Raw genomic sequence first — 25,915 nt, 5'->3', positions numbered from 1 at the left:
GCCTGACGTCTGTAATAATAAAATATTATTCATCATGAAACAATTTTAAATATCAAAGAATCATTACTGCTAATAGTTTAAAATAGGCCTTATTGTCAGTGACAGCCCATGGAATCTGCTTGCTTTTTTTTTTTGTTTTTCATTTTTGTGGGCTCATTCAGTGTCTTTGATTTGTTTTTTTTCCTAAAAGGAATTTCCCCTAAATTAACAATCTGGTCTTTTTGTGTGTGTATGTTTTTTTTTTTCTCCCCAAATTGCAGTTCTAATCACCTTATTTATAATTCAGCAGCCATCTGCTTGAATGAGAGGCATTAGGGCCTTTCTCCCACTATCTCCCATACTTCGTTCCTTACCAGGGACTATAGGAATCTTAAACCCCAGTAATAAATCTTAGGGCGATATCTTGGCAAAGGAAGGCTCCTTCCTTGTTTCCCTGCAATTAATGTCTTCCAGCATCACTAAATGAAGCCGTCACGATTTGAATTGAGTTGGCTGAGCCTGGCTGGTGTTGGGGGGCACTCATTTGTGTGTCTGTTTGAAGGCTCCCCATGCAGGCACAAGGCTCCGCAGCGCTGCTCTCTGGCAGCTGCTCCCACCTGCTCCAATTTATAGCAAACTTCACCTCGAGTGAGGAGTGAACAGAGCAGATTTCCATACGGTTGGAATTAAAGCGTCAAGGGTGATCTTTTGTTGGGCTCCCTTGTGTCTGTGTCAGGTTTGTGGTGATTTAAAGTCACTTAAAATCATACGAAGTTCCACACGCTGAACGAGACGAAGTCGTTATGATTTGTGTGTCTGGCTCCTTCCCTGCCAAATCAGCGTGGTTTGGAATACCAAGCAAGAGCTCCGATCGTACAGAATTATCTTGACTTTTTCTCCTCTGTTTTTCCTCTGGCATCGATGGGCTGTTCTGATCTCATCAGCGGCAGACGCAGCTCCACTGTCAGAAAGCAGGTAATCAGTGTTTGCTTAAGTAATGGGGTGTGTGTGTGTGTGTGCAGATGGGGATAGATGGGAAACTGAAGCCTCTCCATCCTTTTCTTCCATGATCCCATTTCGTCCTGCTTTCAATGGAACTGCTGCCTGCTGGTTCCCTAACTGAAATCAATAAACACAGATCTGCAGCCTCCATTCGTTTTCTCTGACAAAAACTTCAAAAAGGGTTTTATTCTGCCAGTGTTTCTGAGGGACCTGGAGCCAAAGAAGCCAAACAGCCTTGAGCTGTCTGCACGGTCATGCTTTATGGGTTTCATGCTGCTCTATTTCTTTGTCCCCTTTCCCTTTGTTTTCTCTCTGGAATGCTATTAGAGCAGTACCTACTTGCTTGTTGCCTCCTAGTAATGAAGATTTACAACAGCAGTGCATTGGTTTGCTGGCTGTAGTGAGTAATTTATTACTTTTTAGAACCTAAACAGATCTGGAACTGCACTGGAGCAGAACATGGCAGATGAAAGGACAGATTTGCTCTCCGTTGTTTCCCCCCAATGCACCCCACCCCACTTTCTGCAGCACATTTGGATATGAGGAATATGGAGATCTGCATAAAACAAAGCTCATGTCCATAGCAGTGCTATCAAGAAGATCTGGGTAGTCTTGCAGTCTTGGAGCACGTTATGCTCTGGGCTTTTGGAGGCTTGGAAGTTTGCCTTCATCACCAGTCGTTGTACTGGGACCAAATGAGAATTTCTAGTCCTGCCTTTGTTTTTCTTGTTTTGTTTTGTTTTTTTGCCATCCCTCTGCATTCTGACTGCTGTTCTTTTCTCCCTGTTGTGCAGGATTCCTCTCAAGCCATTCCCCTGGTCGTGGAGAGCTGCATACGGTTCATTAGCAGGCATGGTGAGTTCATGGGCAAAAAGTTTCCTGTTCTCTCTCTATATATAACTTTATGTATAACTTTATAGACATAGAAGCCTTCTGAAATGCTCAGAGTAGCTTGGGACATGATACTTACACGGATGGAGACTGGAGACTGCGAGATACAGAACGAGTGCTGGCTTTTTGCTATGTGCTTGATGTTGTGAGTGCTCCTAATTCCTCCAGGCTGCTGCACATAACTGATGCTGTAAAGGTAGAAAGCAGTAAGCTGTGCTTCCAGCAACGTTCCTTTATGAAATAAGGTTCCCATCCTGAAGTACCATTCACACCTCACCTCCCTTCACCTTGTTTTGGGATATGAAATGTGGCTTTCACCACTCATAACTGTGCTTCTTGTAGAGGAGGAGGAATACTCCCAGCACTGAATGTAAGAGGTCAAGTAGTGAATTAATTGCTTGCTCATTGCTGCAGTGAGACGATTTGTGCCTGTTTCTGAGGTTAACTTCACAGCTTTGAATGCTGTAGAAGATTTTATAGGTTTGTTTTACTTTGTTTTCATTTTTAATCAATATCATCTGTTGGTAGCATGCGAAGCAGCTGTTAATTAACATACGTAGAAAGAGGTTGCATTTATCTTCATTAACCAAGACAGAGCCAAATAGCAGGTCCCGTTTCGTTTTCCTTGTCTAATTACCATCTCACATTAGAAACTATAATTGGGAGTTCCATTCTCATCATCACCTGGGAGAGCCAAGGGCTGTAATCCTTTACTAAGGCCATAATTGGACATTTGGTGGAGAAATCATTGAATCCACACAGCGATGCGAATCAGAGCATGATCAAATGGGAGACATCAGGAGGTGCATTCCTGGTTGGGTCATCAACAGGCACATTTCCCAACAAAGTCAACTGATTTCTGCACAGTGTGAGATGGTGGCCTGAAGGTACAGCCTGCAGTGAGGAGGAATATGCTTATAGACAGCAAATCCACTTGAGTGGGAAGGAGCCATACAGCTGCTGTAGGAGTTCATGTGGTTGGAGGTGGCCTGGCTGACATTTACAACTGCTTTCCTCTATGGGAATGGGATGAATGTCATTCCCCTCCTTGCTTCTCCACGCTCAGAGTTGTCTCTTTTTGCTGTTGTGAAGCTGTTTCACAGCTGCTACTGCAGCACTACAGAGCTTCCAATGCACTGTGATAAGAACAGCACCAGAAATTGAGAGGAATAGCAATGCAAAGATGCATTCAGGAGAGCTTATGAGTTTATGGTTGTCATTATAAATGAAGCAAAGGCCTTGCAGCACTCCCTGTTTTGGATAGCATGCAATTAAAAGCCTCAAGTGAATACGAGTTGATTTTGCAGACGTGAAGAAGGCTTTGTTCATGAGTTGGTTTGCGACGGTTGGTGCTCAGCTTCCACCATGCAACCATGCAGTCCTGGTGGTGGTGGGATGCTGGAACATCTCAGCTAGCAGACGGTTGCTTTTCATGGCTTTGCTAATGGTGGCGTTCAGCAGGAATGGCTTAAAGACCATCCTGGAGCCCTGGGTTTGGGTGGTGCTGGGGAGTGGAATGCTTCCATTCCCATGGGCTGCTTTGCCCTGGGCCATAGCAGCATTGAGCAGCAAGCTGCTTCCTCGTGCTGTTGGCAGTGTTGTACTTTTGGCTGTTAAATTATTAGGTTGGGATTTTCTCTGGGTTGTCAAATCCCATGGGATCCTCCAGGGTACAGGATGGCACGCATGGCTGCTATAACCAAGGTATTGCGTCAGTTCCTTGGGAAGGGTTAATGTTTTTTCCTCAGTGCTGCTGTGTTCTGTTTCTGTACACATCCACACATGTGCACAGTACGTAGGAAGACTGCTTTTCTCACAGCATCCTTGTTTTGGTGCATGTTTCTTACATTTCCTGTATCACATACGCTGCAGCTGAGCAGGATGCCAGCTTGTTGATCAGCATCTCTTGTTGCCTTTCAGGTTTGCAGCATGAGGGAATATTCAGGGTGTCTGGATCACAAGTGGAAGTGAATGACATAAAAAATGCATTTGAGAGAGGTAAGGAGGATCTTTTCCGGTGTCTCAGAAACGATTGCCAAAGGTGTCGATGCGTCAGAATGTTCTGAAGTAGGGTTTTTTTGAATGCAACTTCCATTCTGTTCCTGTACTTCTTGTTTCCTGAGTGCCTGCAGCCCAAACACCTCCCTGGTGCTCATTAACCTTGAATTCTCCATGTTGTTTGGCACCATGCTTTCTCTCTTGTCGAGTGTATAATAAATATTCTGAACTCAATCCTCGCTCATGTCCAACAGCTTATTGATTATTTGCAGCGCTGTAGAATAGAGAGGAATTCATTATTGGGTGTAAATTATTTTCCTGCCCACCCCCTGCAAGCTCTGTGAGCAGTTGGTTTGTTGCAGGACGAGGTCTTGTGTATTCCATGTTCTTAGAATGCAACCTGGCTACATTTATTTTAAATATCAGCAAACAAGAGTAAGTTTCAAGATGCAGTTAACATGGTGTAGCTTTTAATAGATTTCCTTTTTTTTTTTTGTCTATGTGAAGAACCTTTCCATACAAAGGCATAGAATGACTGGGAAGCTCCTGACTCATCAGCTTCTTGCTGGGCTGCTCTCCCCAAACTGAGCAGGTTCAGAAGAGCTTTGCACTCAGACAGTCCTGGTCGGGTCACTGGAGACAGCAGGGCTTCTGTTAAATCTCTGTGTACATCACTCATGGGGGAAATGGTTTCAAACTGAAGGAGGAAAGATTTGGATTGGATATAAAGAAGTTTTGTACAGTAAGGATGGCGAGGGGCTGGAATGGATTGCCCAGACAGGTGATGGAAACAGCTGAGGTCGGGCTGGTGGGGGTTGTGAGCACCTGATGGGCTGTGGGTGTCCCTGTTGGTTGCAGGGGAGTGGGACCAAATGGCCCTTAAGGGTCCCTTCCAACTCAAAGAACTCTGAAATAATATAGTTGGTATGTTACTGAGCTTGCTATTGGGAGAGAGCAGCAGCAGGCTTTTGGGAAGAGAGGATTTTAATGGACAGCGTGGCATCTTATGTCACCCACCTTTATCTCCATCAGTTTGAAAACAGAAGTTCTCAAGGGCAGAGAAGGCAGAAACGTGTGTCACAGTGTGAGTAGAGGCCTGGTATCAGTTAGGCCCCTTTTAAATAAAAGGAATAGCTGTCATCTTGAGAAAGCAGCCAGTTGTTCCAGCACTAATGTGCAGAAATAAATGATTTCTTGCTTCCTCTCACTTGTTTCTCTGATATACAGGACTGACAAAGTTAACCGTAATGTCCCTGCAGTTTATTACTTCCTCCAGAACCCTTGGTGGCAGTTAATATCAAGGATAATGCTCTGGTTCTTAGTGCCCATTTATTATCTGGTGTATTATTAAGATTATAGGCAAGCTTTGGTAATTCCAGTCACATAATGGATATATATAGCTTCAATCTGAGGTTTGCCCCGTCATTACATCTAATTATATGCAATGGGGGAGTTTTCCATAGGGAGCAACTCCTTAAGTGGGCATCTCCTCTTCTGTCACACAAACAGTGGCGTATCTGCAGTGACAAATTGCTTGTCCCAGAAACACCCCTGCAGCTCAGCACAAGGTGTGTGCTCTGCTGAGCCTGCTTGTGATGCTCATTGCCCTCCCGCGTGTGCACCGAATGCAGGTGGGCTTCAGCTGTGAGTTTGCTGCTGAATGTTGCCCTCAGTAGTGGCTCAGTCAAGCTCTCACCATACCAGAAGCCTGAGGTTTGTGTCAGAGGCTTCCGTTCTTGACTGCTGCCTTCAGGGAGCTCTGCCTCATTGCTGCTGGTGCAGCTGCAGGAGGTGGGATGAACTCCGTGCTGCATGAATTTTTTCCTCCAGCTGAGTTGCATCCTTCCATCCCGATTGTTTTCTCCACTCTTCTGATCTTTCTTGCTTGTTTCTTTGATACCAAGGTGAAGATCCTTTAGCTGGGGACCAGAACGACCATGACATGGATTCAATAGCAGGAGTTCTGAAGCTCTATTTCCGAGGGCTGGAGCACCCTCTCTTCCCCAAGGACATTTTTCATGATCTGATCGCCTGTGTCAGTAAGTACAGATATAGAAATGAACAGATTGTAAAGGCTGTATCGTGGATTTGTCTGAGATAAGGGTTTGTGCCAGGATTCTTCAAACAAGAATAGAGCAAAATCCTCTACTTCTGAAAAAAAAACGACTGATCTTCAGGACCTCTTATCAGAAAGTGTGAGAAATGCTGCTTCAGAAACAGAAGGTGTTTCCAGCAGGGTTTCCTCCTGGTGCTAATAGATCTGCTGCCTGTGTGCTGACACTCCTGCACGCACTGTTCAGCAAGGCAGTAGCCATCTGCCTTTGGCTTGGTTGCCACAAGGGGCCATCTATTGAATTTGAATCACAAGAGCAGTGGCAGTCCAGCTGTTAACATTTTTGGTTGTTTCTAAAGGTGGTTGTGATGGGCAGGGGGTCTGTGTGTTGATACTGGAGTTGTTACACAGCCTCACTATTGCTGTGTTGCTTAGAAGGAAAGAATGATTCCATTGTCCTGGTGGTGAAATGGCCTTTGCAGTGGTGGCCTTTGAAGCAAAGCAAGAGATAACTGCTTCTAAAATGACTCGTGATTGTCTTCTCCTGATAAATGCATTTACAGAGTTGAATTCACATTACATAAGAAGAAAAAATCTGCTTCCAAATAAGCTCCCCTTTCTGGGATGATTTATGCTGCCCACTTGTTTCTCAGTAGGCTGCTGCACACAGAGCTTTTTGCCTCACCCTTTAACTATGTTAATTCTCCTTTGAGTGTTGTACAATTTCTTTTTTTGAACACCCACCTTTCTAAGCTAACTTGAATGAGCTATTATGCCAGAGCTATTGAAGGAGATGACATCCAGTGCTCCCACGCTAGGAAGGAGCCTGCAGTGAGCTTTCCATGTTCTGGGTTGCAGAGGCATCACACACAGGACCTGCAGCCTTTGGCAGGCAGCTGGTGAATCCAGGAAACAGGCTGACCCTTGTGCTGTGCTGGCTGCATGTTTTAATGTTTTACCTGGGAACCATCCCATGTACTGACTGCACTGGGACTCAGTGGCGAGTTGGGGGTGCAGTGATAACTCAGTGATGCTCCTTCTTCCTTTCAGCAATGGATAATTTGCAAGAGAGAGCGCTCCACATCCGAAAGGTGCTTCTGAACCTCCCTAAGACCACTCTGATCGTAATGAGATACCTCTTTGCATTCCTCAACCAGTGAGTACCTGCTGCAGAGCCAGCCTTGATCCTGCTGCAATCTGAGCAACGATTTAAATCGCAGATATCACTAGATGACTCCTGCATCTGTCTTTCCTGAGCTTTTGAGCCTTGCTGACGTTCCTCCAGATGTTAATGCCATCTCAAAGGAACTCCAGCAGTGGAAGTGAATGACGTTGCTGGCAAACGAAGCGAAAAGTGATAAGGAGGGATCAGAAATTGCATCCCACGCCAGCAAGGAGCACTGTGTACTAAATAGTATGACTGACATTACTGTTTTAAAGCTGTCCGTCACATGTGATGGGTTTGTTGGGCAGCCCAACAGAATCATAGAATTGCTCAGGTTGGAAAAGACCTGAAAATCAGCAAGTCCAACCGCAGCTTCCTCCAGCACTGAGGTCTCAACACCTGGGGTAGCACAAAAGGAAGATTTCCTACCTGGGAATTAGCACATTTAAATACTCCCCTGCTGAGGTTGGTAGTGTTGAGTGATGCTGCTGTTCTTCATCACGCTCATCTTAACAGCAGGAACAAAGAAAAGGAGAGATTGCATCGGGATGTGTTTTAAATCTGCATAAGGTGGTTAAGCTATAAACGGGGATTTGAGCAGGGCTGGGATCAGATCAATAAGGCTGTTAAAATCTCGTTGAGGTTTCTATTTCATCTCTTTGTTATGCTGTCAGTCTGTCTTTCTTTTTTTCACAAAACCCCAGAATATTCAATTTCTAGGAGAACAGCTCCAGCAGCAGGAAGCCCAAAGCCAACCTTCCTCACTCATCTGTGTTCTCCAGCAGATGATGGTGGTGATGATAACATTTTCTGCTGTTAACCCTCCTCTCCACATCTGTCTTTTGCAGTTTATCGCAGTTCAGTGAAGAGAATATGATGGATCCCTACAATTTAGCCATCTGCTTTGGGCCAACGCTGATGTCGGTGCCTGAAGGTCACGATCAAGTCTCTTGCCAAGCCCATGTCAATGAACTGATCAAAACCATCATCATCCAACATGAGAACATCTTCCCAGGACCGAGGGAGCTGGAGGGTCCAATGTATAGCAGAGGTGGAAGCACTGAGGATTACTGGTATGATGGGTTCCACTGAGGGGAAAATGAATGGGTGCACGTTTGTTTGCTGGTCAGAATGCTCCAGTCGTGCATTTTGCATTGTCTTAAATAGGATTCAGGCATCTAGCCCAGCTTCTCAGATTCAGTATAATGCAAGAGAAGATGCCTCTGCTACCTCTAGACAGTCATTAACTTAGACAGTCTCTCCAATCCTGGTTTTGCCTTCTCTGGTTGTGTAGAGCGGCTTTAGTTCAGAGGAAGGATCGCTTGCAGCCGAACCCAAAAAGCTGTGGCACGGTGGAGTTTTCAGGGCAGCACTGATGGTGGGGGGAGGGAAGAGAGAGGAATGCAAAATCACCATTTCCATCCAGCTTAAAGCTCGAGAGGCCCGGCCTCGTGTTCAGTCTGAAAGCAACATCTGGAAGCAATTCAGCCAGCGCGGCTCCTGTCATCTGCAGGGGAAGGTGGGGGGGTGGGGGAAGGAGAGGAGGTGTTTTCTTTCCTACTGGCTGGGCTGATCTCTCCCACTGAAAATGAGGAATGTTCAGTCGTGTCCTGCTTCTCCCCCCACCCCCCCGAGTTCCCTCCTCCACTGTCCCAAGAATGCAAATGATTATTTTCATATTCTAAAATAAATATATATTTTTAAATGAAGTCACTCTGGTGACAGAGCTGCCCTTGTTTTCCTGTCTTGTTCCAGAGTAATTATAACTATCAGCTCATTCTGTGTATGTGCAGTGAGAAGCAGTTATTTCTCACTAACTGCTATAGCAGAATTCCTGCTGGTGTCTCTTTTGGAAATATGATTTCTTCATTCTGACATTTCTAATTAATGTTACGTATAATTGGATTGTATAGGGGGAAAAAGACTTAAGAATTCTTAAAACCTGCAAGAAATACACCGACAAAAGCCTTTGTCCTGTGAGGTGGAGGGATTAACAATGTGAAATGCTCAGCACAGTGCAGTGTGTGCAGCAATTCACATAGGATGTGGGGTGCAGTGTGTCCTGCAGAGTAGCACTGCTTTCCTGAAGGCACTTTGCCCTTCCTAACCGCCCTGATGTGAGACCCTGCTGAGCACAGAGGGGTAAAAATGACCAGGGAAGGCTACTTATGATGTGAGGAAGAAGCATCTGGTTCCCACTGCAGCCTTCCCACAGCCCTGCTGTTCACATAGCTGCTGGTTGCTGCCCATAGGGCTCCTTGCTGCAAAGCATGCCTGAAGCAGAGGGAAGCCATGCAGCTCAGCTCATTCATTGGGATTGAAGCCTGTGATGTTTGTAATTGCACTGTGCCACTTGGCTGCTCTCAGTATTTTGCCTTGGAGCTTGCAGGCTGTGTTGCCCTGTGGGTGGATGTGCTGTGGAGGTCAGAAGCAGCTTGCCTGGGGCAGAGGAGGGCAGGGTTTGGAGTTGGTGGTGGAAATTCAGGGCCTGTGATGCAGGCATCTTTGAAATACCGCCTTGCTTCAAGCCCAGAGCTTTGCTGCTGTCTTTCTGTCCGTCTGACAGCGCAGAACAGCTCAGTGTTAGCAGCATATTCAGCCTACATGCTGGCATTGCAGGGAAGAGGACAGCACAGAGGTGCTCTGGCAGCACACCCAGCTGCACCGTGATGACCAGCAGCCCCAGGTTCTCCTCCCACCCCCTGGGCTTGCAGGCTGTCCCTGCAGTGCAGGCGGGTGCTTTGGCACTGAGTGCTGCTGGAGGCACGTGGGCTTCTCTGCAATACTTAGCTGTGCAGCGTTGGCTGTATGCGACATTACTTCACAGTCTGCACGAAACCTTAACCCTCAGTTCTGGGTTCCCCTTGGGACGTCCGTTTGGCCTTAAATCCTTCTGTAAACTTTATGAAGTAGCGTGAGGGCTTTGCAAAGGATGGGAAAGGTTGGTTCTGAGGCACTGGCTCAGATGTGGATTATGCACAAACGGGATGCTGGAATTATTCAAACCTTTTACCCCTTCTTTTTTTTTTTCCCCATTCTCTTTTAAAGGAGTAGGAGAGGTAGGTGTTCCTGCAGGTCCTGCCAGAATCTGTCTTTCTATAAACATAAATGAGTACTCCTGGTGGGTTTGGTGCTCTGTAAATAAAGATTGCAGGCAATCCGTCTAACTGGTGAGATGGACTGGGCAGCCTGTGATGAAAGGGAAGGAGGGAGATGGCAAACTCAGACCTGGAAATATCACTGTGAATTTAGAAATAATTTCCCTCAGGAAGTGGCAGCTATCTCATCAGTCACATAATGAGCTAATTAGAGCAGTGGAGATGATAGCTGGGGGAATCGTTCTGGCATAGCAGAGAGGAGCTAGACCCAATGTGCCATTGCTGTCTGACTCCTAAAGATCTCCAGAGCCCTGGGCTGCAGGGTCTGAAGTTAGACTGCTCTGACAGCATACAGAAGCTCTTCAGTTTGCTTAAGCAAATCAGAGCTTGCTTTGGTTGGGTTTATAAGCTGACTTCAGCATGTGCAAATGCATCCATCCCAGTGAAACCTGGCTATTCGCTTCCCAAATGAACGTTCCTGATTATCTTTTATTATTGTTTTATTATTATTATTATTATTGGTGAATGGGGAAGCTCAATGAAGCACTGTCTGTTTGTTTGTTTGTTTGTTTTCCCTCTGTTTCAGTGAAAGCCCTCATGGAGAAAGAGCCTCTGCAGAGGATGCAGTGCAGGACGTGGCTGCGGAGCACCACACCAGCGATGACGGTTCGTAGCTCCGTGGTTCACTGCAGAACCCACTGGGGGTAAAGGGGATGGAGCTTTGCAGTTTCAGTTCAAAGTTAAATCTAAAACGGGGTTGAAATCATAAAACATCGTTGTACAGCATTTGTTCCCCTTGAATCCTGCACCTTTGTAAAGCAGCCCTTTTTTGCCAAGCGTTTGTCGATTTAGCAGCAGGCCTGGGAACACTCCAAGCTGCTGGAAGATTTTGGAGTTGGAAGGCACGAAGGAAGGATGGAGCCAGAGGCTGAGTGTGCTTCAGTGTGCTCTCCTGCTCCTCTCTGTGCGTGCCAGGCTGTTCTCCTCCAGTAGCTCTGGCAGGGAGCTCAGTGCCTTGAGCTGCAGTGGTTCTGCTTCATGGAAGCAAGCAGACAAAAATCCAGAACTGCTCACCTTCCCCTGGGAAGACAGATTTTAGGGCAGGGTCCTGGTGGCATCTCTGCTTGATAATTTTTTGGTCTTCCTAGGGAAACTCCATTACCCTTCTCGTGGCCTCATTAGTAAAAAGAGATGCCAGCTATGAGAACTGCATGGGATTTCCTAAGATCTTGGGGTGGCTGTTACACCTCCAAAGCCTCTTTTTTCAGTGGGGAACAGCTGCATGTGAACACCATGTGGGACAGAGGAAAATTACATTATGGATGTGAAACTGGTTCCCAGAGCATAACAAAGAGTGTAACCAGCATGTAAGGCAAAGTGACTGAAACAGGATGTAGTACATTTAATTCTTTTTTGACCCCTTGCATTTTTCTGAAAGTCTTGATTTTATTTGGGATGGTCTCAGTTGTAAAGATGGGAGGAGGATGGCTTTTCCTTTCAGCGAGGTGCTGTCATTTAAATCTTCATTTGGTCATTCATCATTTTGGTCTTCAGCCATTTGCTCCTAAGCCCTGTCATGCTCCTGTGCTGCCTTTTGCTCTCTCTGCTCCACCAGCTGTCTAACAAACCCTTCCTGTGGCATTGCTGTGCTCCTGCTGGCTGCATGGTGTTTGTGCACCACTCACAAAGTAAACCACTTTTGAGCACTGCTCAAATGCTGCAGCATCAGTGCTCCTGCAGCAAGGTTGGTCATTGTCACAGCGACTCCTCTCCAGGGTTGCTGGGAGGAAACACCAGTGAGTGTCCTTGCACTGTTTCTGCATGGGGTTTTTAGGTCACTTATGCAGCCAGGAGGGCACAGTGATGGGAGCAGCCAGAGATTAGAGATTGACACCGCTGCGCAGCCTCTGGAATGGGATGGTGTGGGGCCCCTGTGCAAGGTAAAAGTTGGAGGCGTTTTGGATGGAGTTCTGCAACCTCCACGGAATATTCCATAGGAAGTAGTTGGGAGGGAGAGTTTGGCACCAAAGCAGAGGGAAAGCGGGGCCTCCATCCCTTCTGCAGGAGCAGCAAGGGCTCATTGAGCACAGACTCTCCTGGTTCTTTGAGTTCTCTGCACTGCAGGTGTACTCAGAAGCAGTGCTGTGGCTCGGGTCACTCAGATTTGAGTTGTTCTCTCTCCTTCAGCCTTTAGATGAGACCTTTAGTGAGGCTGGACCTGGTCCTCCCAAGGCACAGCCACCATCCCAGCAGCACTGAAGTGCAGATGCTCGGCCACGTGCAATCTGCAGATGCATTTTGAACAGCAAAGGAGCATGCAGGGCTGCTAAATGGAAGGAAACAAGCCTAACTTTAACAGAATTATTTAAAAACAGGCTTTCCAGACTGGCAGGACTTAGCCTGACTGGTCCTTTTTCTCACAGCTTTCCACTCAGGGCATAAGTGTAGTAGGAAAAAGCTACTGGAAATGAAAGGCTAAAATCTCTCCTGGATGAAAGCCAGAGCCCTAAAAGGCAGATTGGAAACATAAGAAACCTGAGTGCTGCTCTCATCTGGAACAATAAACACTTGTTAATGAAACAGAATTTACAGAACTGCAGCACCGTCGCTTTCGTAAATGGAGGGGGACACCAAAAAACAGATTTTTTTCTTTTTTTAATAATATGAATTAAACACGATAAAGAAGCTGGCTCCAGAGGCAAAACAAGCAAGAGGAAAGCAGGAGCCAAAGGCAGATAAGCATGTGCTGTGGGGAGTCTGGAGAGAGGCTGCTATCGCAGGCTGGGAACTCGGGCAGGCTTTGCACCCATGCTGGTGTCCAAAGGCTGATAATGGGATTTGTGAGGCTGGCCACAGAGTTACCTGAAATGTGTCATTTGTGATAATTCCTCTCTGTCTGGTTCAGAAATGAAGGAATTCAGTGCTGGGGGCTCAGTGTGGCTGATGAGGATGCTCTCACCATCAGGTCATGCTCTGTAGAGAGAGATGCTCTCTGGGTGCTGCTCCCATCCCGCACCCTCAGCTGTGCCCCTCTGGGGTGCCCTCAGTGCTCTCAGATGGGTTTACCCTACAGACCAGCTGCTGCCTGGCTCTGCGTTGGAAGACCTAATGAAGACCTAATTTTCGAGTGGGTGCCTCCTCAAGGAGTGATGTGCAAAGCTGTGGCTCATGTTTGTCCTTCTGATCCTTTCTGGCTGCAGAAGCATCCCGTAATGTCGATGGAGATCTCAGGACAAAATAGCACATCTCCCTCCTGGAAAGGAACCACAGTTCTGTTCCCCTGAGAAGGAGCTCTGTTTCCATGGCTGTGCTAGAAAGCTCCTTTCAAGTAATTAGCAGCTGAAGTCCGCTGGGGCCGTGTGTTTGAGCTCATCTCCATTCCCCCGATTCCAGCCTAGAATTGGAAGCTGGTGTAATACATACTGATGTTCAACCAATGACAGATTATTATTATTTTAAGTCTTAAAAAATAATCCCCATGAATTTCCTATTGATTTTCCCCAGTGTGTGAACACCCACATTCTCCCTGTGCATAACGTGGGTCCCTCAGGGACTCAGATTAGCGTCTGGCTGCAGACACAGCATGGCTGCAATTCACCATGGAGCTTATCAGCTAGGAGCCATCAGCAGGAGCACGTGCTGTGGCTCTGAAGCAGCTGCACAGTGCAATTCGTGGGTCTGCATAGGCAGCCATGGTGTGGGTGCTGTGTTTTCACTGGTTCCTGCAGCACATCCATGAGCACAGCAGCCTCCTGTGGCAGCAGAGCCCATTCTCCTGGGCTGGGTGAATCTCATGGGCAGCAGAAGTTTCCTTCTGAATGGCTGCTTTATTTCCGAAGCAGCTTGGAATCAGAGATTTCCTTCCCTTAAATGCTAATAACAAATCCTGCTTGCCAGCCCAGAGGTGTAGTTGAGCTGCCTTTCCCAAACCACCACGTAGGCACAATTTGTCTTACTGCTCACTTTAATAAGGTGTTAATTTTGTCATTGTCATTTCCATCCGGATGCTTGAATTGCTGTCAGCGGGTTTATGACATAGGAAATGCAAATGTGGCTGTAACGCAGAGATCAGATACATCTGAGATTGCAGCATCCTCACGTTGCAGGGACTCCCCTCTGAATCTTTCTGCTCTCTGCTACCTCAAGGCATTGCTGTCCTGTGTTCCATGCTGTCTTTGTGAACTGTTCTGCAACAGGTACGAGCTGCTGAATGCTTTCTGATCCTGAGCGCTCAGTGAGTTCCCGTTTGTTCCTTTCTGTCTCCTAGAGTGTGAGCCCATAGAAGCAATAGCGAAGTTCGACTACATTGGCAGGACTGCACGAGAGCTGTCCTTTAAAAAAGGAGCTTCTCTCCTTCTCTATCAACGAGCCTCAGATGACTGGTGGGAGGGACGCCACAATGGGATTGACGGCCTTATCCCTCATCAGTACATCGTCGTTCAGGACACGTATGTTACACTTCCAGTCCATCTGCGAGATGGGCTTGCCTAAAATCAGGTGTGCAATGGAGTGTTTGTGTCAAGATGTTGGCACTGCGTGGGGAGAGCTCATCCTTCAACCTTCCCTGCAAGGAGGGGATCCTATTGAAACGAGCAGAGCTCCGCCGAGGCGTAGGTGTCTGTTTGCATGGAGGTTTTAAGCTTCAGTGTGTGCAGTAAAGATTTGTTCTGGTGCTGGAAGGATGCAGAGCTGGGATCTGCTGGTTGCTTGCAGAACTCGGGCTCTCTCTTTTGAAAAGATGTGTGATGAAGGGTGCCAGCACGGTGCTGTTGTCTTGTATGTGTTTGAGATTCTGTGCTGCTGCTCCTGTGCTGGTTGTGATTTCCTTCCCTCCTCCTTCCTAGTGAGGACGGTGTCTCTGAAAGATCCAGTCCGAAGTCAGAGATAGAAATAAATTCTGAGCCACCGGAGGAAAAAGTGACGGCCAGAGCTGGTGCCAGCTGCCCCAGCGGGGGCCACGTGGCAGACATTTACCTTGCAAACATCAACAAGTAAGGACAGCCTTGTGTTACTCTGTGTAATTGTGAAGGTATTGGTGATGAGTCCCATAAAATATTCCCTTCCCTGAAGAAAGTCAATGAGCGCTTCCCCCTTTGTTCTCTGCTTTTGCCTCTTCCAACTGGCTCGCTTTTTGCTGTCCTCTTTTACTGATATGGCCAATGCTCATTTAAAACCCCACTGGCTTCTCTTCCCTACCCCTGAGCTGCCATCTGTTCCTGTTGTCCCAAATACATCCTGTTTTGTAAGCAGAGGAGACCAAGAAAGGGGGGGGAGATGTGGAATTAAGTCCTCGTAACCACGTGTCACCATTCCTCGTTTTGTTCCTCTGCTGTTGTGTCTCATTTACACATCAGTGTTGGGGTTTTGTTTTTATGGGGCGTGGGACAACCTTGCAGAAAGCATTGACACACATTGTGTTGATGGCACGCCTGGAGGCCCCATCTTGCCTGTAACGTCCTTCCATCTCTGCAGCACTTCTCACCTTGCTTACTAACCGTATGCTCGCAGTGAAACAGCACTTCTCCCTCTTGCTTTAACTTCTGCTAACAAGAAGTTGTTCCCATAGCCAGCAGTCAGCTTATGGGCTGAACTCCCCAGATTTTTATGAGGAGGCTTCTTGATCTTCTGTTTACTTTATGGCAGACTTATCCCCTAAATCCTTCTGATTGATTACTTGTTTATTATGAAAACAAAAGCAGCTCTGGGTATTGTGCAGGGACAGAATCTTAATGTGATAATTACAGTTTTATGATATTTGGAACTATCAGTTAGCTTAACAGGCTTCAGCAGTCCAAGCCTTTAAAAAGGATGTATTTCTGTGAATGCCTTTATGGACTGAAGTCCTGCACTGAGCTCGGTTTACAGCAATCAGCAGAGCTCTGTTGATATCAGTACTGCTGTATTAGTCTGCATCAGCTTGGGATCCGGGCCTTCTTGCTGTTATTTATGGTGTGAGCTGTTGAAGTGTGCAGTTCCATCAGAGATCTATGCAATGAACAGACCTTTGCTGCAGCTTCACCACCTGCTAGGTTTTGGTAGCGTTGTGTGTAGTGTTTGTAAGGGCAATGTCCACTCCAGTAGTTCTCCCTTTACTAGGGGACCAGATATTTAGCAATAGCAGCGTAAGACTCATTTTGTTGTTTTTTCTTTAGGAATGAATCTTCTGACCTATGTGTGAGCAGACTTGAGCAAAATTAAATCAGATGGTTTCGCAGTGACAGTTGTGCCACCCACTGAATTATTATTTGGATGCCAAAATCCTACTGGAGTTAACACTTTCTTGCAGTTATTCGTGGGGCTGGTGCTATATATAAATGGATCCTTCCCTGTATAATGGATGCCAAGCTTCAGACCTATGGCATAAAGTGTTCTTCCGCAGTGGCCTTTGTATAATTGGAATGGAATCATGCTGTCAGACCTCATGGTGCTGGGGTAGAAACTAAATTGTTTGGACCAGTTTACCCATTTGATGTCATGTTTTGGTTGATCTGTGGCCCCGTGTCGATAACGCCTTATGGTCCTGCTAAAGCAATGAAAAAGAAAGCTCTGTTACCACCAGCAAATATTGGAAATGATTGTTGACCTCAAACTATGGGGTTCTCTGCTTGCCAATCTCTGAAAATAACAACTTGATGCCTTGGGCCGGGAGCTTAGTAGACTTATACCGTGTCCTCCAGTCAAAACATTGTAGCTATGCTCTTCTAATGTAATAAAAACACATCATCAAAACCTGTTGATGGCACAGAGGGTTTTTTTTTTGTTCAGAATTAAAAGATTTACTTCATGACCAATTTAATTACGTTCCATCCAAGCTTTCTGTTTTTGCTATGAATGTGCACAGCTGCCAGACTCCTGTTGTTAGAAGCGTTACATGGAACGGTTTATAACTTCACTGTTTCACAGCGACTCCTAAAACCCTGGGTGAACTTTGTGATGTGGATATCTTTATGTCTCTTCCCATTGTCTTCTGTGTTGTTTTGGGGGGATATCTTCAAATGACAGCCCGTTACCTGTTCCTGCTTGTATTGACTTGTTTTGCTTTTGTGACTGAAGGCAAAGAAAGAAACCAGAGTCAGGCAGCATCAGAAGAGCCTTCCGTCAAAGTGACAGCCATGGACTAGGTAGCTCAATGGCAGAACCAGCCTCCCCAGGAGCCATAGCCGGTTCCAGACCCTCATCTCAGCCCATTATGAGCCAAAGTCTTCCCAAGGAGGTTCCAGACAAATGCTCCATCAGTGGCCACGGCAGCCTCAATTCTATCAGCCGACACTCATCTCTGAAGAACAGGATAGACAGCCCTCAGATCCGGAAAACTGTGACAGCAGGGAGGTCCAAGAGCTTCAACAACCACCGGCCCATGGACCCCGAGGTGATTGCACAGGTAAGGAGTTGCTTTGCCTTCGAGGCCCTTCTTGAGTAGGATCACAGAGTGGCCTGGGTTGAAAAGGGCCACAGCGATCACCTGGTTTCAACCCCCCTGCTGTGTGCAGCGTCGCCAAGCATCAGTAGTAGATGTGCAGATAGATTTGGAAGTAGTAGATTTGCAGGATAGATTTGGAAGTAGTAGATTTGCAGGACGTTGGGTACAGCTACGTGGTTTAATACAAAGTCTGCATTGATCTCCTGTGCCTTCCCTTCTGGCAGTGCTGTATTAATGTGCTCCACGTGAGGTTTAGTCTTTCAGCCTCACTCCGTGCGAGGCACTGAGACTTCTTTCAGGAGGGGAAGATAAACAGCCAGCTCCTTACTCCATAAAAGCTTGGCCCTCTTCTTTATTCAGAATTCTGTTTCGACAATAAAAATGCCCACTTCAGAAAGTTGCACGGATTCCAAAGCTGTCAGCAAAAAGATTAAACAATCCTAACTTCAGGACTTGAGAAAAGTGCAGTATTTAGTGTCAATTGAAAGTCCTCCTGTTGGTTGTGCAGACTTGCCTGTGGTTTGGAGGCATATGGAGAAGTACAGTCAAAATAAAAGCAGGCTGCCGAGTTGTGCAGCGTTCACAGTGCCATCTTTATGTGCTTACAGGGACCAGCGTGATTAAAAACCAGCTTTGGACATAATGCTCCTCTAGTTTTCATTACCTGTTTGTTTAGACAAGTGCCTTGAAGTGAGGGCAGGCTACCAATGCACATACAGCTGTGCTTCAGTTTTACAGAGCTCTGCTTTTGGGACTGGCTCCACGTACAGCAAGGAAAATCTTCCTGTGCAGCTGAAAAGGAATGGTGTTCGTCGTACTTCTTTCTTTATTCTTTGCTAGTTTTGAGGCAGGATTGCAAGTATTTGCAAGTATTCCCTCTGCACAGAACCTGGTCCATTCCTGCTTTTGGAACCATGGGCTGCCACAGCAGTGACTGCGAGCACGAATGCAAGCTGTGCTTTTGCATCTGTGATTCAGCGAGCAGAAGCAGAACAGAAAATAATTAAAAGTCAGGTTTTGAAGAAGTGACAGCTCCTGGTGGGGGGAACGATGTAAATGTTGCAGATTCCTGTGATCCTGGTAGGATCTTCCCTTTCCCAACTGTTGGATGTGCCCGCACACGCATGCTTGCCTGTACCAACTGCTTTCAGTATGTGATGCATCTGTGTAAAGCTGAGGAATGCCTGGGTCTCATGTTACAGGCAGCTCTGGAGACCTGACTTCTTGGCCTCTTTCGGTGCAGAAATCTGTGGGTTTCTGAAGAGGAGGGGAAGAGTGGTGGAAAATTTAAACTGTGTTCTTATTCACAAGTCGGCAGCGTCAAGTCATAAATAAGGTCTGAATAAAAATCTGTGTTTTGCCCTTTAGCCCGTTTGTTCCAGTGGAGTAATAATGCACAGGTCGAGTCTTGGTAATTCATCGTCCTTCCAGGGCTTTGGTTGATATAAATCAGTTTCTTTGTTTTTTCAATTAAGCTCCAACTGAAGTCATTCTGTCCCTTCCTTCTGAATGTTAAGTGCATTGTTTTCACTGCAGAAGTCTGGGGTGGGAGAAGAAAAAAGGAAAAGAGAGGAGAGGGGGAGCTGTGTGAAAGGCATTTCTCTGAGCCCTACAATATCTGTTCAAACGCCATTTAATAACCATCCCACATTTTCCATGTTTTCCCCTGACTTCCTAAGCAAAATCTGCCTGGCCTCGAGGCAGACTTGGAGGGATCAGATTGCTGTCTCTGGTTTCTTCCACTGTTCTCAGACTGATGTACCTTCCCCACTCCAGCCTGTGCAGCACAGGGTGGCTGAGCCCCTCTGCTCTGAGCTCTGTGTGATGTGGAGGTCCTGACACAGCTGGGAACAAAGCAGCCACTGTTGTTCATATCAGAATTCTTCTGATGTTTGTGTCAATAACTGTAACGCTCGATGGAATGATGGGGTGCCAGCTGGAACTTCTGCATTTCTGATACCTTCTCTGTTTTTTGGAAACGTTGAAGTTTTGAGTCCTAATAGTGTTATGGGAAGGTAAGACCGCATGGGCAGCAGGAAAGCCAGCAAGGCAGCAACAGCACATCATAGACTCACAAGGTTGGAAAGGACCTACAGGATCATGTAGTCCAACTGTCCTCCTATCACCATTGCTACCCACTAAGCTACTAAACCATATCTCATAGCACCTCGTTCAGAGTTCAGTATTCAGTGTCGGAATCTTCAGCCTCTTCCTTTCCTTTGCATATTTCCTCTCCTAAATCTCCCACAAGAATGGCCCCGTTGCACCACGTGCTTTTGTGTTCGCTGCTGCGTTTTGGGATTGTAGTCATTTCTGATGGCTAAGCAGCAGCTGGAGACATTGGGATCTGCAAAGGACTGAAGTCGTGTTAGCAATTACAGTTTACTCCCCAATGGTGAGAAATATTACTCAGTGCATAACTTTATGTAGCATATGTTTGTCTTGGGGCTCACTTTGACACTTGAAGATGACCTTCCAGTTGGCCTGCCAAGATGATCTGAGCGCTGATGTTTACAGAACGAAGGGGAGCGTGCAGTTCTCCAGCACTGAATTCTTCCTACTTATTTACGTGTCTGACTTACTCCATTTCATTTCTCTTTTGTGTTTGCAGGACATTGAAGCTACGATGAACTCTGCTCTGAACGAGCTGCGGGAGCTGGAAAGGCAGAGCAGCGTCAAGCACACACCAGATGTCGTCCTCGATACTCTGGAGCCTTTGAAAACATCCCCAGTGGTGGCTCCCACATCCGAGCCTTCCAGCCCCCTGCACACCCAGATCCTCAAGGACACTGAGCCAGCCTTCCAGCGCAGCGCCAGCACGGCCGGCGACATCCCCTGCACCTTCAGGCCAATGAAGTCAGTCAAAATGGCCACGCAGGTCAAACCCCCCGCAACGCGGCCAAAGCCTGCAGTTTTCCCCAAAACCAACACCACAAGCCCTGGCGTTGCCTCCTCTGCATCTCAGCAGCCTGCTGACAAGTCCTGTACTGTCTGATAAACTCGATGCTGCTCTGTGGGTCCAGCCGTGTTGTTTCAGATGAAGAGACTGTGCTAAAGACGTTAGAATTCCTATTTAATTGAATCCTGAACTTGTGCTGAAGGTTTGTGGTGAACTGCTCCCTCCTGCTGGGAGCAGACTCAGTGCTAACAGCCTCATCCTGGTGGTGTCCGTAAGGTGAAGCCCTTCGTGCCACGCGTGGGAAATCCAATATCAGGTCACTGTGAAGCTGAGGAGGAAAACAAAACAGCACTGAGTTGGATCTTGGTTTCTCACTGACGCCTTGCTCCAAGCGTTTGGCTGCTGGAGGGAATATTTGGCAGCGTCATGTTTTGAGTACTGATGTAGTGACTTTATATATAACTCCGTGTTTCGTCTATGGCAGGGGAACAGTAGGGTAGGTTTTAGTCTATTGCATGTTTTGGTGCCACTCGTTTTGTGGAGCTTGGACGGGCTCCTTCTTGTGCATTGTTACGACGTCGCCCGCTGGTGCCACTGTGGTTAAGGGTCTGTCTGGACTTCCATGCCATCCCTGGGTTTTGTTTGTTTGCTGCCCCGTTCCTCCCCGCAGGGTTTTTGGTCATCCAGCCTCATCCTTTCGATGACACGTCATGAAAAATAGTTTCCTCTGGAATACTCGTAGGTTTTGTGGAATGATACGTGATGTGTGTATGTGCAGATATGAACAGATATGTTCCTGGGGTCTAGGAGCGTAACAAAGAGCCCAGTTGTTGCTTATGGACAATCTGGCTGTTTTTCTCCTTGGCTCTCCCATATTTAAAAACAGCTTCATTGTTTTGCAGTGTACTTTTAGCCCATGGGCTGCGATGTGGCGTGTGGGCTGGGGAGACTGAATGTAAAAACAAGCAAACTTCAGAAATCCAGCATCTCCTCTCACGGGGTCCCACTTGGTAACGCACACGTTCTTGTTTTGGTCATGTATCAGCATGGATCCTTAACAGAAATCCCAGTGACAAGCACTGTAAAACTTCGACCACAAGTCCTCAAGCTCTGTATATTCCCTCTCCCCCCTCCCCATTCCTCCATTCCTCACTTCAGGGTGAGCTGCCCTGGGGTCTGCTCTCATAGAGCAGCACTGCGTGGGACGGTGCCATGGCAGCATGCAGATCCTGGAGTGCTCGTGTTGGATGGCTGCCTCTGGAGGACTCTGGACATTGGAATGAACTTTTAGCACATGTATTTATAGGGCAGGCAGCAAATGCTTCAGCCGTCGGCGGGCTGCATGAGCTCCGTTTGTGCTCTGCTGAGAATTGTCCATGATGCTAATTAACACTTATTTAATTTTTACTAAGGAAGGCACGTGTGCCACTCACAGCAGTGAGGAGGAGCTCGTGGTCCTGGGAGAGAGGAGATGGACTGACCCTCACTCTGCGTTGTTCCCAGGCTTTTCTGGGATTTAAAAAGTAGCTGCACATCTGATGTTTTCATCAAGTAAATGCAGGCAAGGGCAGGATAAGAGAAGTTGTTTCCCTCTTCCATTTTATCTTCTGGTTTTAAATCTATAGGCTTCTCACACTTAGCTTCCTTGTGACTGCATTGTCCTGACGATTGGCACTTAGCAATTAAAGAAGGAAAGAAACAAGCAGAACTTCATAAAGAACAGTTTCTTAAATGTACTTTTCTCTTGGATTGAAGGATGTTACTCGGAGAAGTGAAGGGGTTTCACTGTGTCCATCCCCACCTGCACAGAAGTCATACAGCTGTTTTATGCCCTGCGGGAGGGATCCCCCAGCGACCAGCCAACATTGCTCTCAGGTTCTGATGGACTTCTACCACCAAGGAATCACTTGGTCTTTTGGGGAATAAGAACTGAACTCGCAATTTTTTTGCTCAGGCAGAACTTTCTGGCATTTACTTTACGTAGGGAATTTTTGCTTTTGTTTTATTTGGTCGCATACGACCGATTACTCTGTGTCAAGAGCAGGATCTCTGTGAAATTTACTTTGACTCATTTGTAATGCCTTATTTTCTTTATATTTTTATGCCTAGCATTCATGTTTCTAGGAACAAGTGTCCAGCCACGCACAGCACATCTGGAGGAGATGCTCTTTTCTGTCTCTGAGGTCTGAACGAGTGGAAATCGAGAGATAAAGACTTCAGGTGACTCTGTCTGTATATGAATTACTGTGCTTATCTCTAGCATCCACAGCTCTGGGACAATCCTACTCCAAGAGGAACATGCTTAGCAGGATAAACTGTATACCGAGCAACTCAACTGGAATTTTGGTGTGCACTGTGATCGACACTTAAACCTACAGCAAGCAATATGGCAAACTGAAGAACTTCTCCTCTTCTGCGTGGCCTGGGCTCGTCCAGCCAGCAGGAAACGCACAGATATGGGGGGAACACGAGGAGGAAATCTGTCCTCAGCTGCTTCGCTCCGTGAGCATCCCAGGCTGAGCATCATTGCCATCATGGTTTACTGCCATGGGGCACTGGGGAGGTGGGGAAGGAAAACTGGAGGTGTCCACACCGCCCTGCAGAGGCAGCGGGCGTCTGGTGCAGGAGGTGATGGTGTGGGGGAGGAAGGCACGGTGGTTTGCCTGGGGAGGTGTCTGCCTGACCTCCTATCTTCGTGTTCAGAAGAAATATTTGCTCTTCCATGGAAATTCTTTCATGACTTTTATGTAATGTATGTGTCGGATATAAAGACAAGCAGTGTTTGATAACTGGAATAACGTATGTCTGTTTGATAGTGCTTTGTATGAACAAAGGCTTCTTGTTCATCAGATGTTGGATTCAAGTAATCCAAAGCAAAACTTTTAAAATAGGGTTTTAGGTGAGCAGTCTTAATAGTTTGGGAAGCTGTAACCTCTCATGTTTTATTTCCCTTGTTGGGAACTGAGCAGTGTGCTTTCATGGTTGCTAAATTTCTGCCTCTCTGAGGCAATCCAAAGGCTCTCAGTTATCTCTTATACATGTTCTTCATGTCAGAGAAGAACATGTCCCATGTTCTTCAGTGGGACGTGAACCAACTCTCTCACTTGATCTGTACTGGCTATTTTCTTGCAATGAAAGTGATTAAATAATTAGAGTGCACTGTGACAGCAGAAAAAAAAAAATCCGTGTTATATATGTATGTATTTTGATACCTGTTGAAAAGGAGTCTTTGGGTTTCCTGTGATGAATACCTCATATGTTGAATTTTTTTGGGTTTTTGTTGAATTGTATTTGTTTTTTTGTTCTTTTTTTTTTTTTAAGGCAAGATTGTTCTTGCTCAAAAGTAGGTTAAGGTAACCAAGTTCTCATAAATTTATTTACAGAATCCAAACCCTTCGGAGTTCGGCAAGAAATTCCATCTGTTCCGGTTCCTATCTGGAGTAATATTGAGACCATGGAGGTCTGTGCAGATGGAGTTTGCTGCCTCATTTCTTTCCTCCTGTGTGTCAGAACCTCAGATTCAGTTGAATTCAGCTGCGCGTGCTTTGGGTTTTGCTGAGCGTTTGAGGGATTTTCTTCCAGGTGTCTCTAGGTAGCACTTCAGACCCTTTGCATCCATTTACCTGACGGACTGGAATGCTCTGCGTGCAGAGGGAAGCCTGGAGGCAGGTGGTGGTTCTCACAGTGCAAGGTTTGCTCATCAGGCAGCTGTGGTGATGGAGGAAGGCCCATAGGGACAGCTGGAGGGGCTCCTTGACTGGTGGGCAGCTTGTGGTCCCTGTGCCTGGCAGGATCCGGCCCTGACCTCGTGGAGATGCTCTGCAGTGAGCAGATGCCTTTCCTCACTGCTCTATGAACCACCAGCAAGGGGAAAAACGAAACAAAACAAAAAACCATAGGAACCTTGAGGCACTCCCATCACTACCGGGGCAGAATGAACAAACGAGGGCTTTATTTATTGTGAGGTTTTTAGTCGTAGCCTTTTTGTGGGCTCTGCTGGCAGCCGCGGGGCCACGGCTGGAGGTGCTGAGCTCTGATGGGCCGTGCTGAGCTTCGGCTCTGAGCTCACACTTCACCTGCTGAGAACCCTCCTGGATCCGCTCCTGCTCGTCTCTCCATTTCCTGGTACTTGAAACCAATACTTGACCACAGCGGTGCTGGGCAGGGCTCAGTTCTTGGGGCCTTTGGGTGGACCTGGAGAAGCCAACGCAACTCAAGGCCTGAAAAATGATGATTATATATATATATATTTTTTCCTTTTTGTGCTTCCTATAACGTGGTCAGAGACAAAAGCGTCGTGCTTTGAAGATGGGCCGAAAAGAGGCGAGGGCAGCTCCCTGCTGTGCTGATACTTGAGGTACCACGCTTGGTACAGGGTAAACACTGAGCGGTTTGCAATGGAAACAAGAGGAGGATCCTTCACTTAAAGGCACTGTAGTAACTTTATGCTTGAAGTGGACTTCACCCTTCCTTTCTCTTCAGGCGCAGCCCTGTGCTTGAATAAATGAAGTCCAATGGACTTGGACTCGTGTGCGTGTGCCAAACTGCTGGAGCAATACTTGGAGCAGCAGGTTCTGTACCAGACCAGCTCTATGTAGCCAAAACAGGGCCAACACTGAAACCACCTCCGATGCACATTGAACAGCAGCCACGTTATGGTTCGACTGTACTGGAGTAGAAAATCTGACTGCAAAGTCTGGAAACTGCATTCTGTTGGTCCAAAGCTTCAGTCCTGCAATGGGCTCTGCGTTGGGGTTTTGGGTTTTGTTAACAGCGGTTGTTTGGTGGGATGGGATGTTCTTGCTTCAACAGTTTCCATTGTTTCATGTCTTCTACACCAATATATATATGGTGTATATATTAAACCGTGTAAAGTTGTACTTTGTATATAGAACTGTACAATATGGAGGTACATCCTTTTTTTTTTTTTTTTTTTTTCCTTCCTTTTGGTACAGTATTGTACAGTATTTAGGAGTAATATGTGTTGGAAATGTTAAATCCGTACTGGGGCTACGAACTGTATTCATTGTCATTAGCAATAGTTTTGGAGAAATAAATGTTTTGGGTATGGTGGAAACGCTGACCTATGGGTGCCAATGAATGATGTGCAGAGTGGGTGCTGTGGGTGTGCCTATGGGTGCAGGGGTTGGAAGGAGAGAAGAATCATCCTCGTGTGTCTGCAGACAGTGCAGCCTTGTCCTGAGTGCTGGGCTGTGTGTCCATCTGCTCCTGCACACACCTATCCAGCGACGGCAGGCATCAGCAGGGCACACGCACGTTTCCCTTGCAGTGACCTGGTTTAAAATTGCTTAATCTTCATCGTTTTCCTGGAGAGGATGGGACTCAAACTGTCTGGGAAAGAGGATTTGAGGGTGGGATTATGGATTGGGTCGTTACTGTTATTGCTGGG

General features: G+C 46.7%; 1 protein-coding gene across 7 annotated transcripts in view; it reads left to right on the top strand.

Moving 5' to 3' along the window:
• Window positions 1-25,588, top strand: part of SRGAP2 (SLIT-ROBO Rho GTPase activating protein 2) — an 84,434-nt gene extending 58,846 nt beyond the window's left edge. For 5 of the 7 annotated variants that reach the window (XM_052698076.1, XM_052698077.1, XM_052698078.1 and 2 more), the window contains 11 exons: window positions 924-954; window positions 1,776-1,836; window positions 3,793-3,870; window positions 5,775-5,909; window positions 6,974-7,079; window positions 7,937-8,161; window positions 10,773-10,852; window positions 14,454-14,634; window positions 15,031-15,177; window positions 17,240-17,567; window positions 20,218-25,588. In XM_052698076.1, coding sequence (XP_052554036.1) covers window positions 924-954; window positions 1,776-1,836; window positions 3,793-3,870; window positions 5,775-5,909; window positions 6,974-7,079; window positions 7,937-8,161; window positions 10,773-10,852; window positions 14,454-14,634; window positions 15,031-15,177; window positions 17,240-17,567; window positions 20,218-20,601 — 1,756 coding nt within the window. In that variant the 3' untranslated portion in view covers window positions 20,602-25,588. Of the gene's footprint in view, window positions 1-923; window positions 955-1,775; window positions 1,837-3,792; window positions 3,871-5,774; window positions 5,910-6,973; window positions 7,080-7,936; window positions 8,162-10,772; window positions 10,853-14,453; window positions 14,635-15,030; window positions 15,178-16,338; window positions 16,919-17,239; window positions 17,568-20,217 lie in introns of those variants that run through there. The other 2 variants (XM_052698081.1, XM_052698082.1) reach the window with 2 other exon arrangements.
• The last annotated feature ends 327 nt before the right edge of the window (window positions 25,589-25,915 follow it).

Source organism: Tympanuchus pallidicinctus, unplaced genomic scaffold (assembly GCF_026119805.1).
Source record: "Tympanuchus pallidicinctus isolate F22 unplaced genomic scaffold, pur_lepc_1.0 scaffold32, whole genome shotgun sequence".
In the NCBI taxonomy this organism is placed as follows: domain Eukaryota; kingdom Metazoa; phylum Chordata; class Aves; order Galliformes; family Phasianidae; genus Tympanuchus; species Tympanuchus pallidicinctus.
This window is presented reverse-complemented; position numbering and strand designations above follow the sequence as displayed.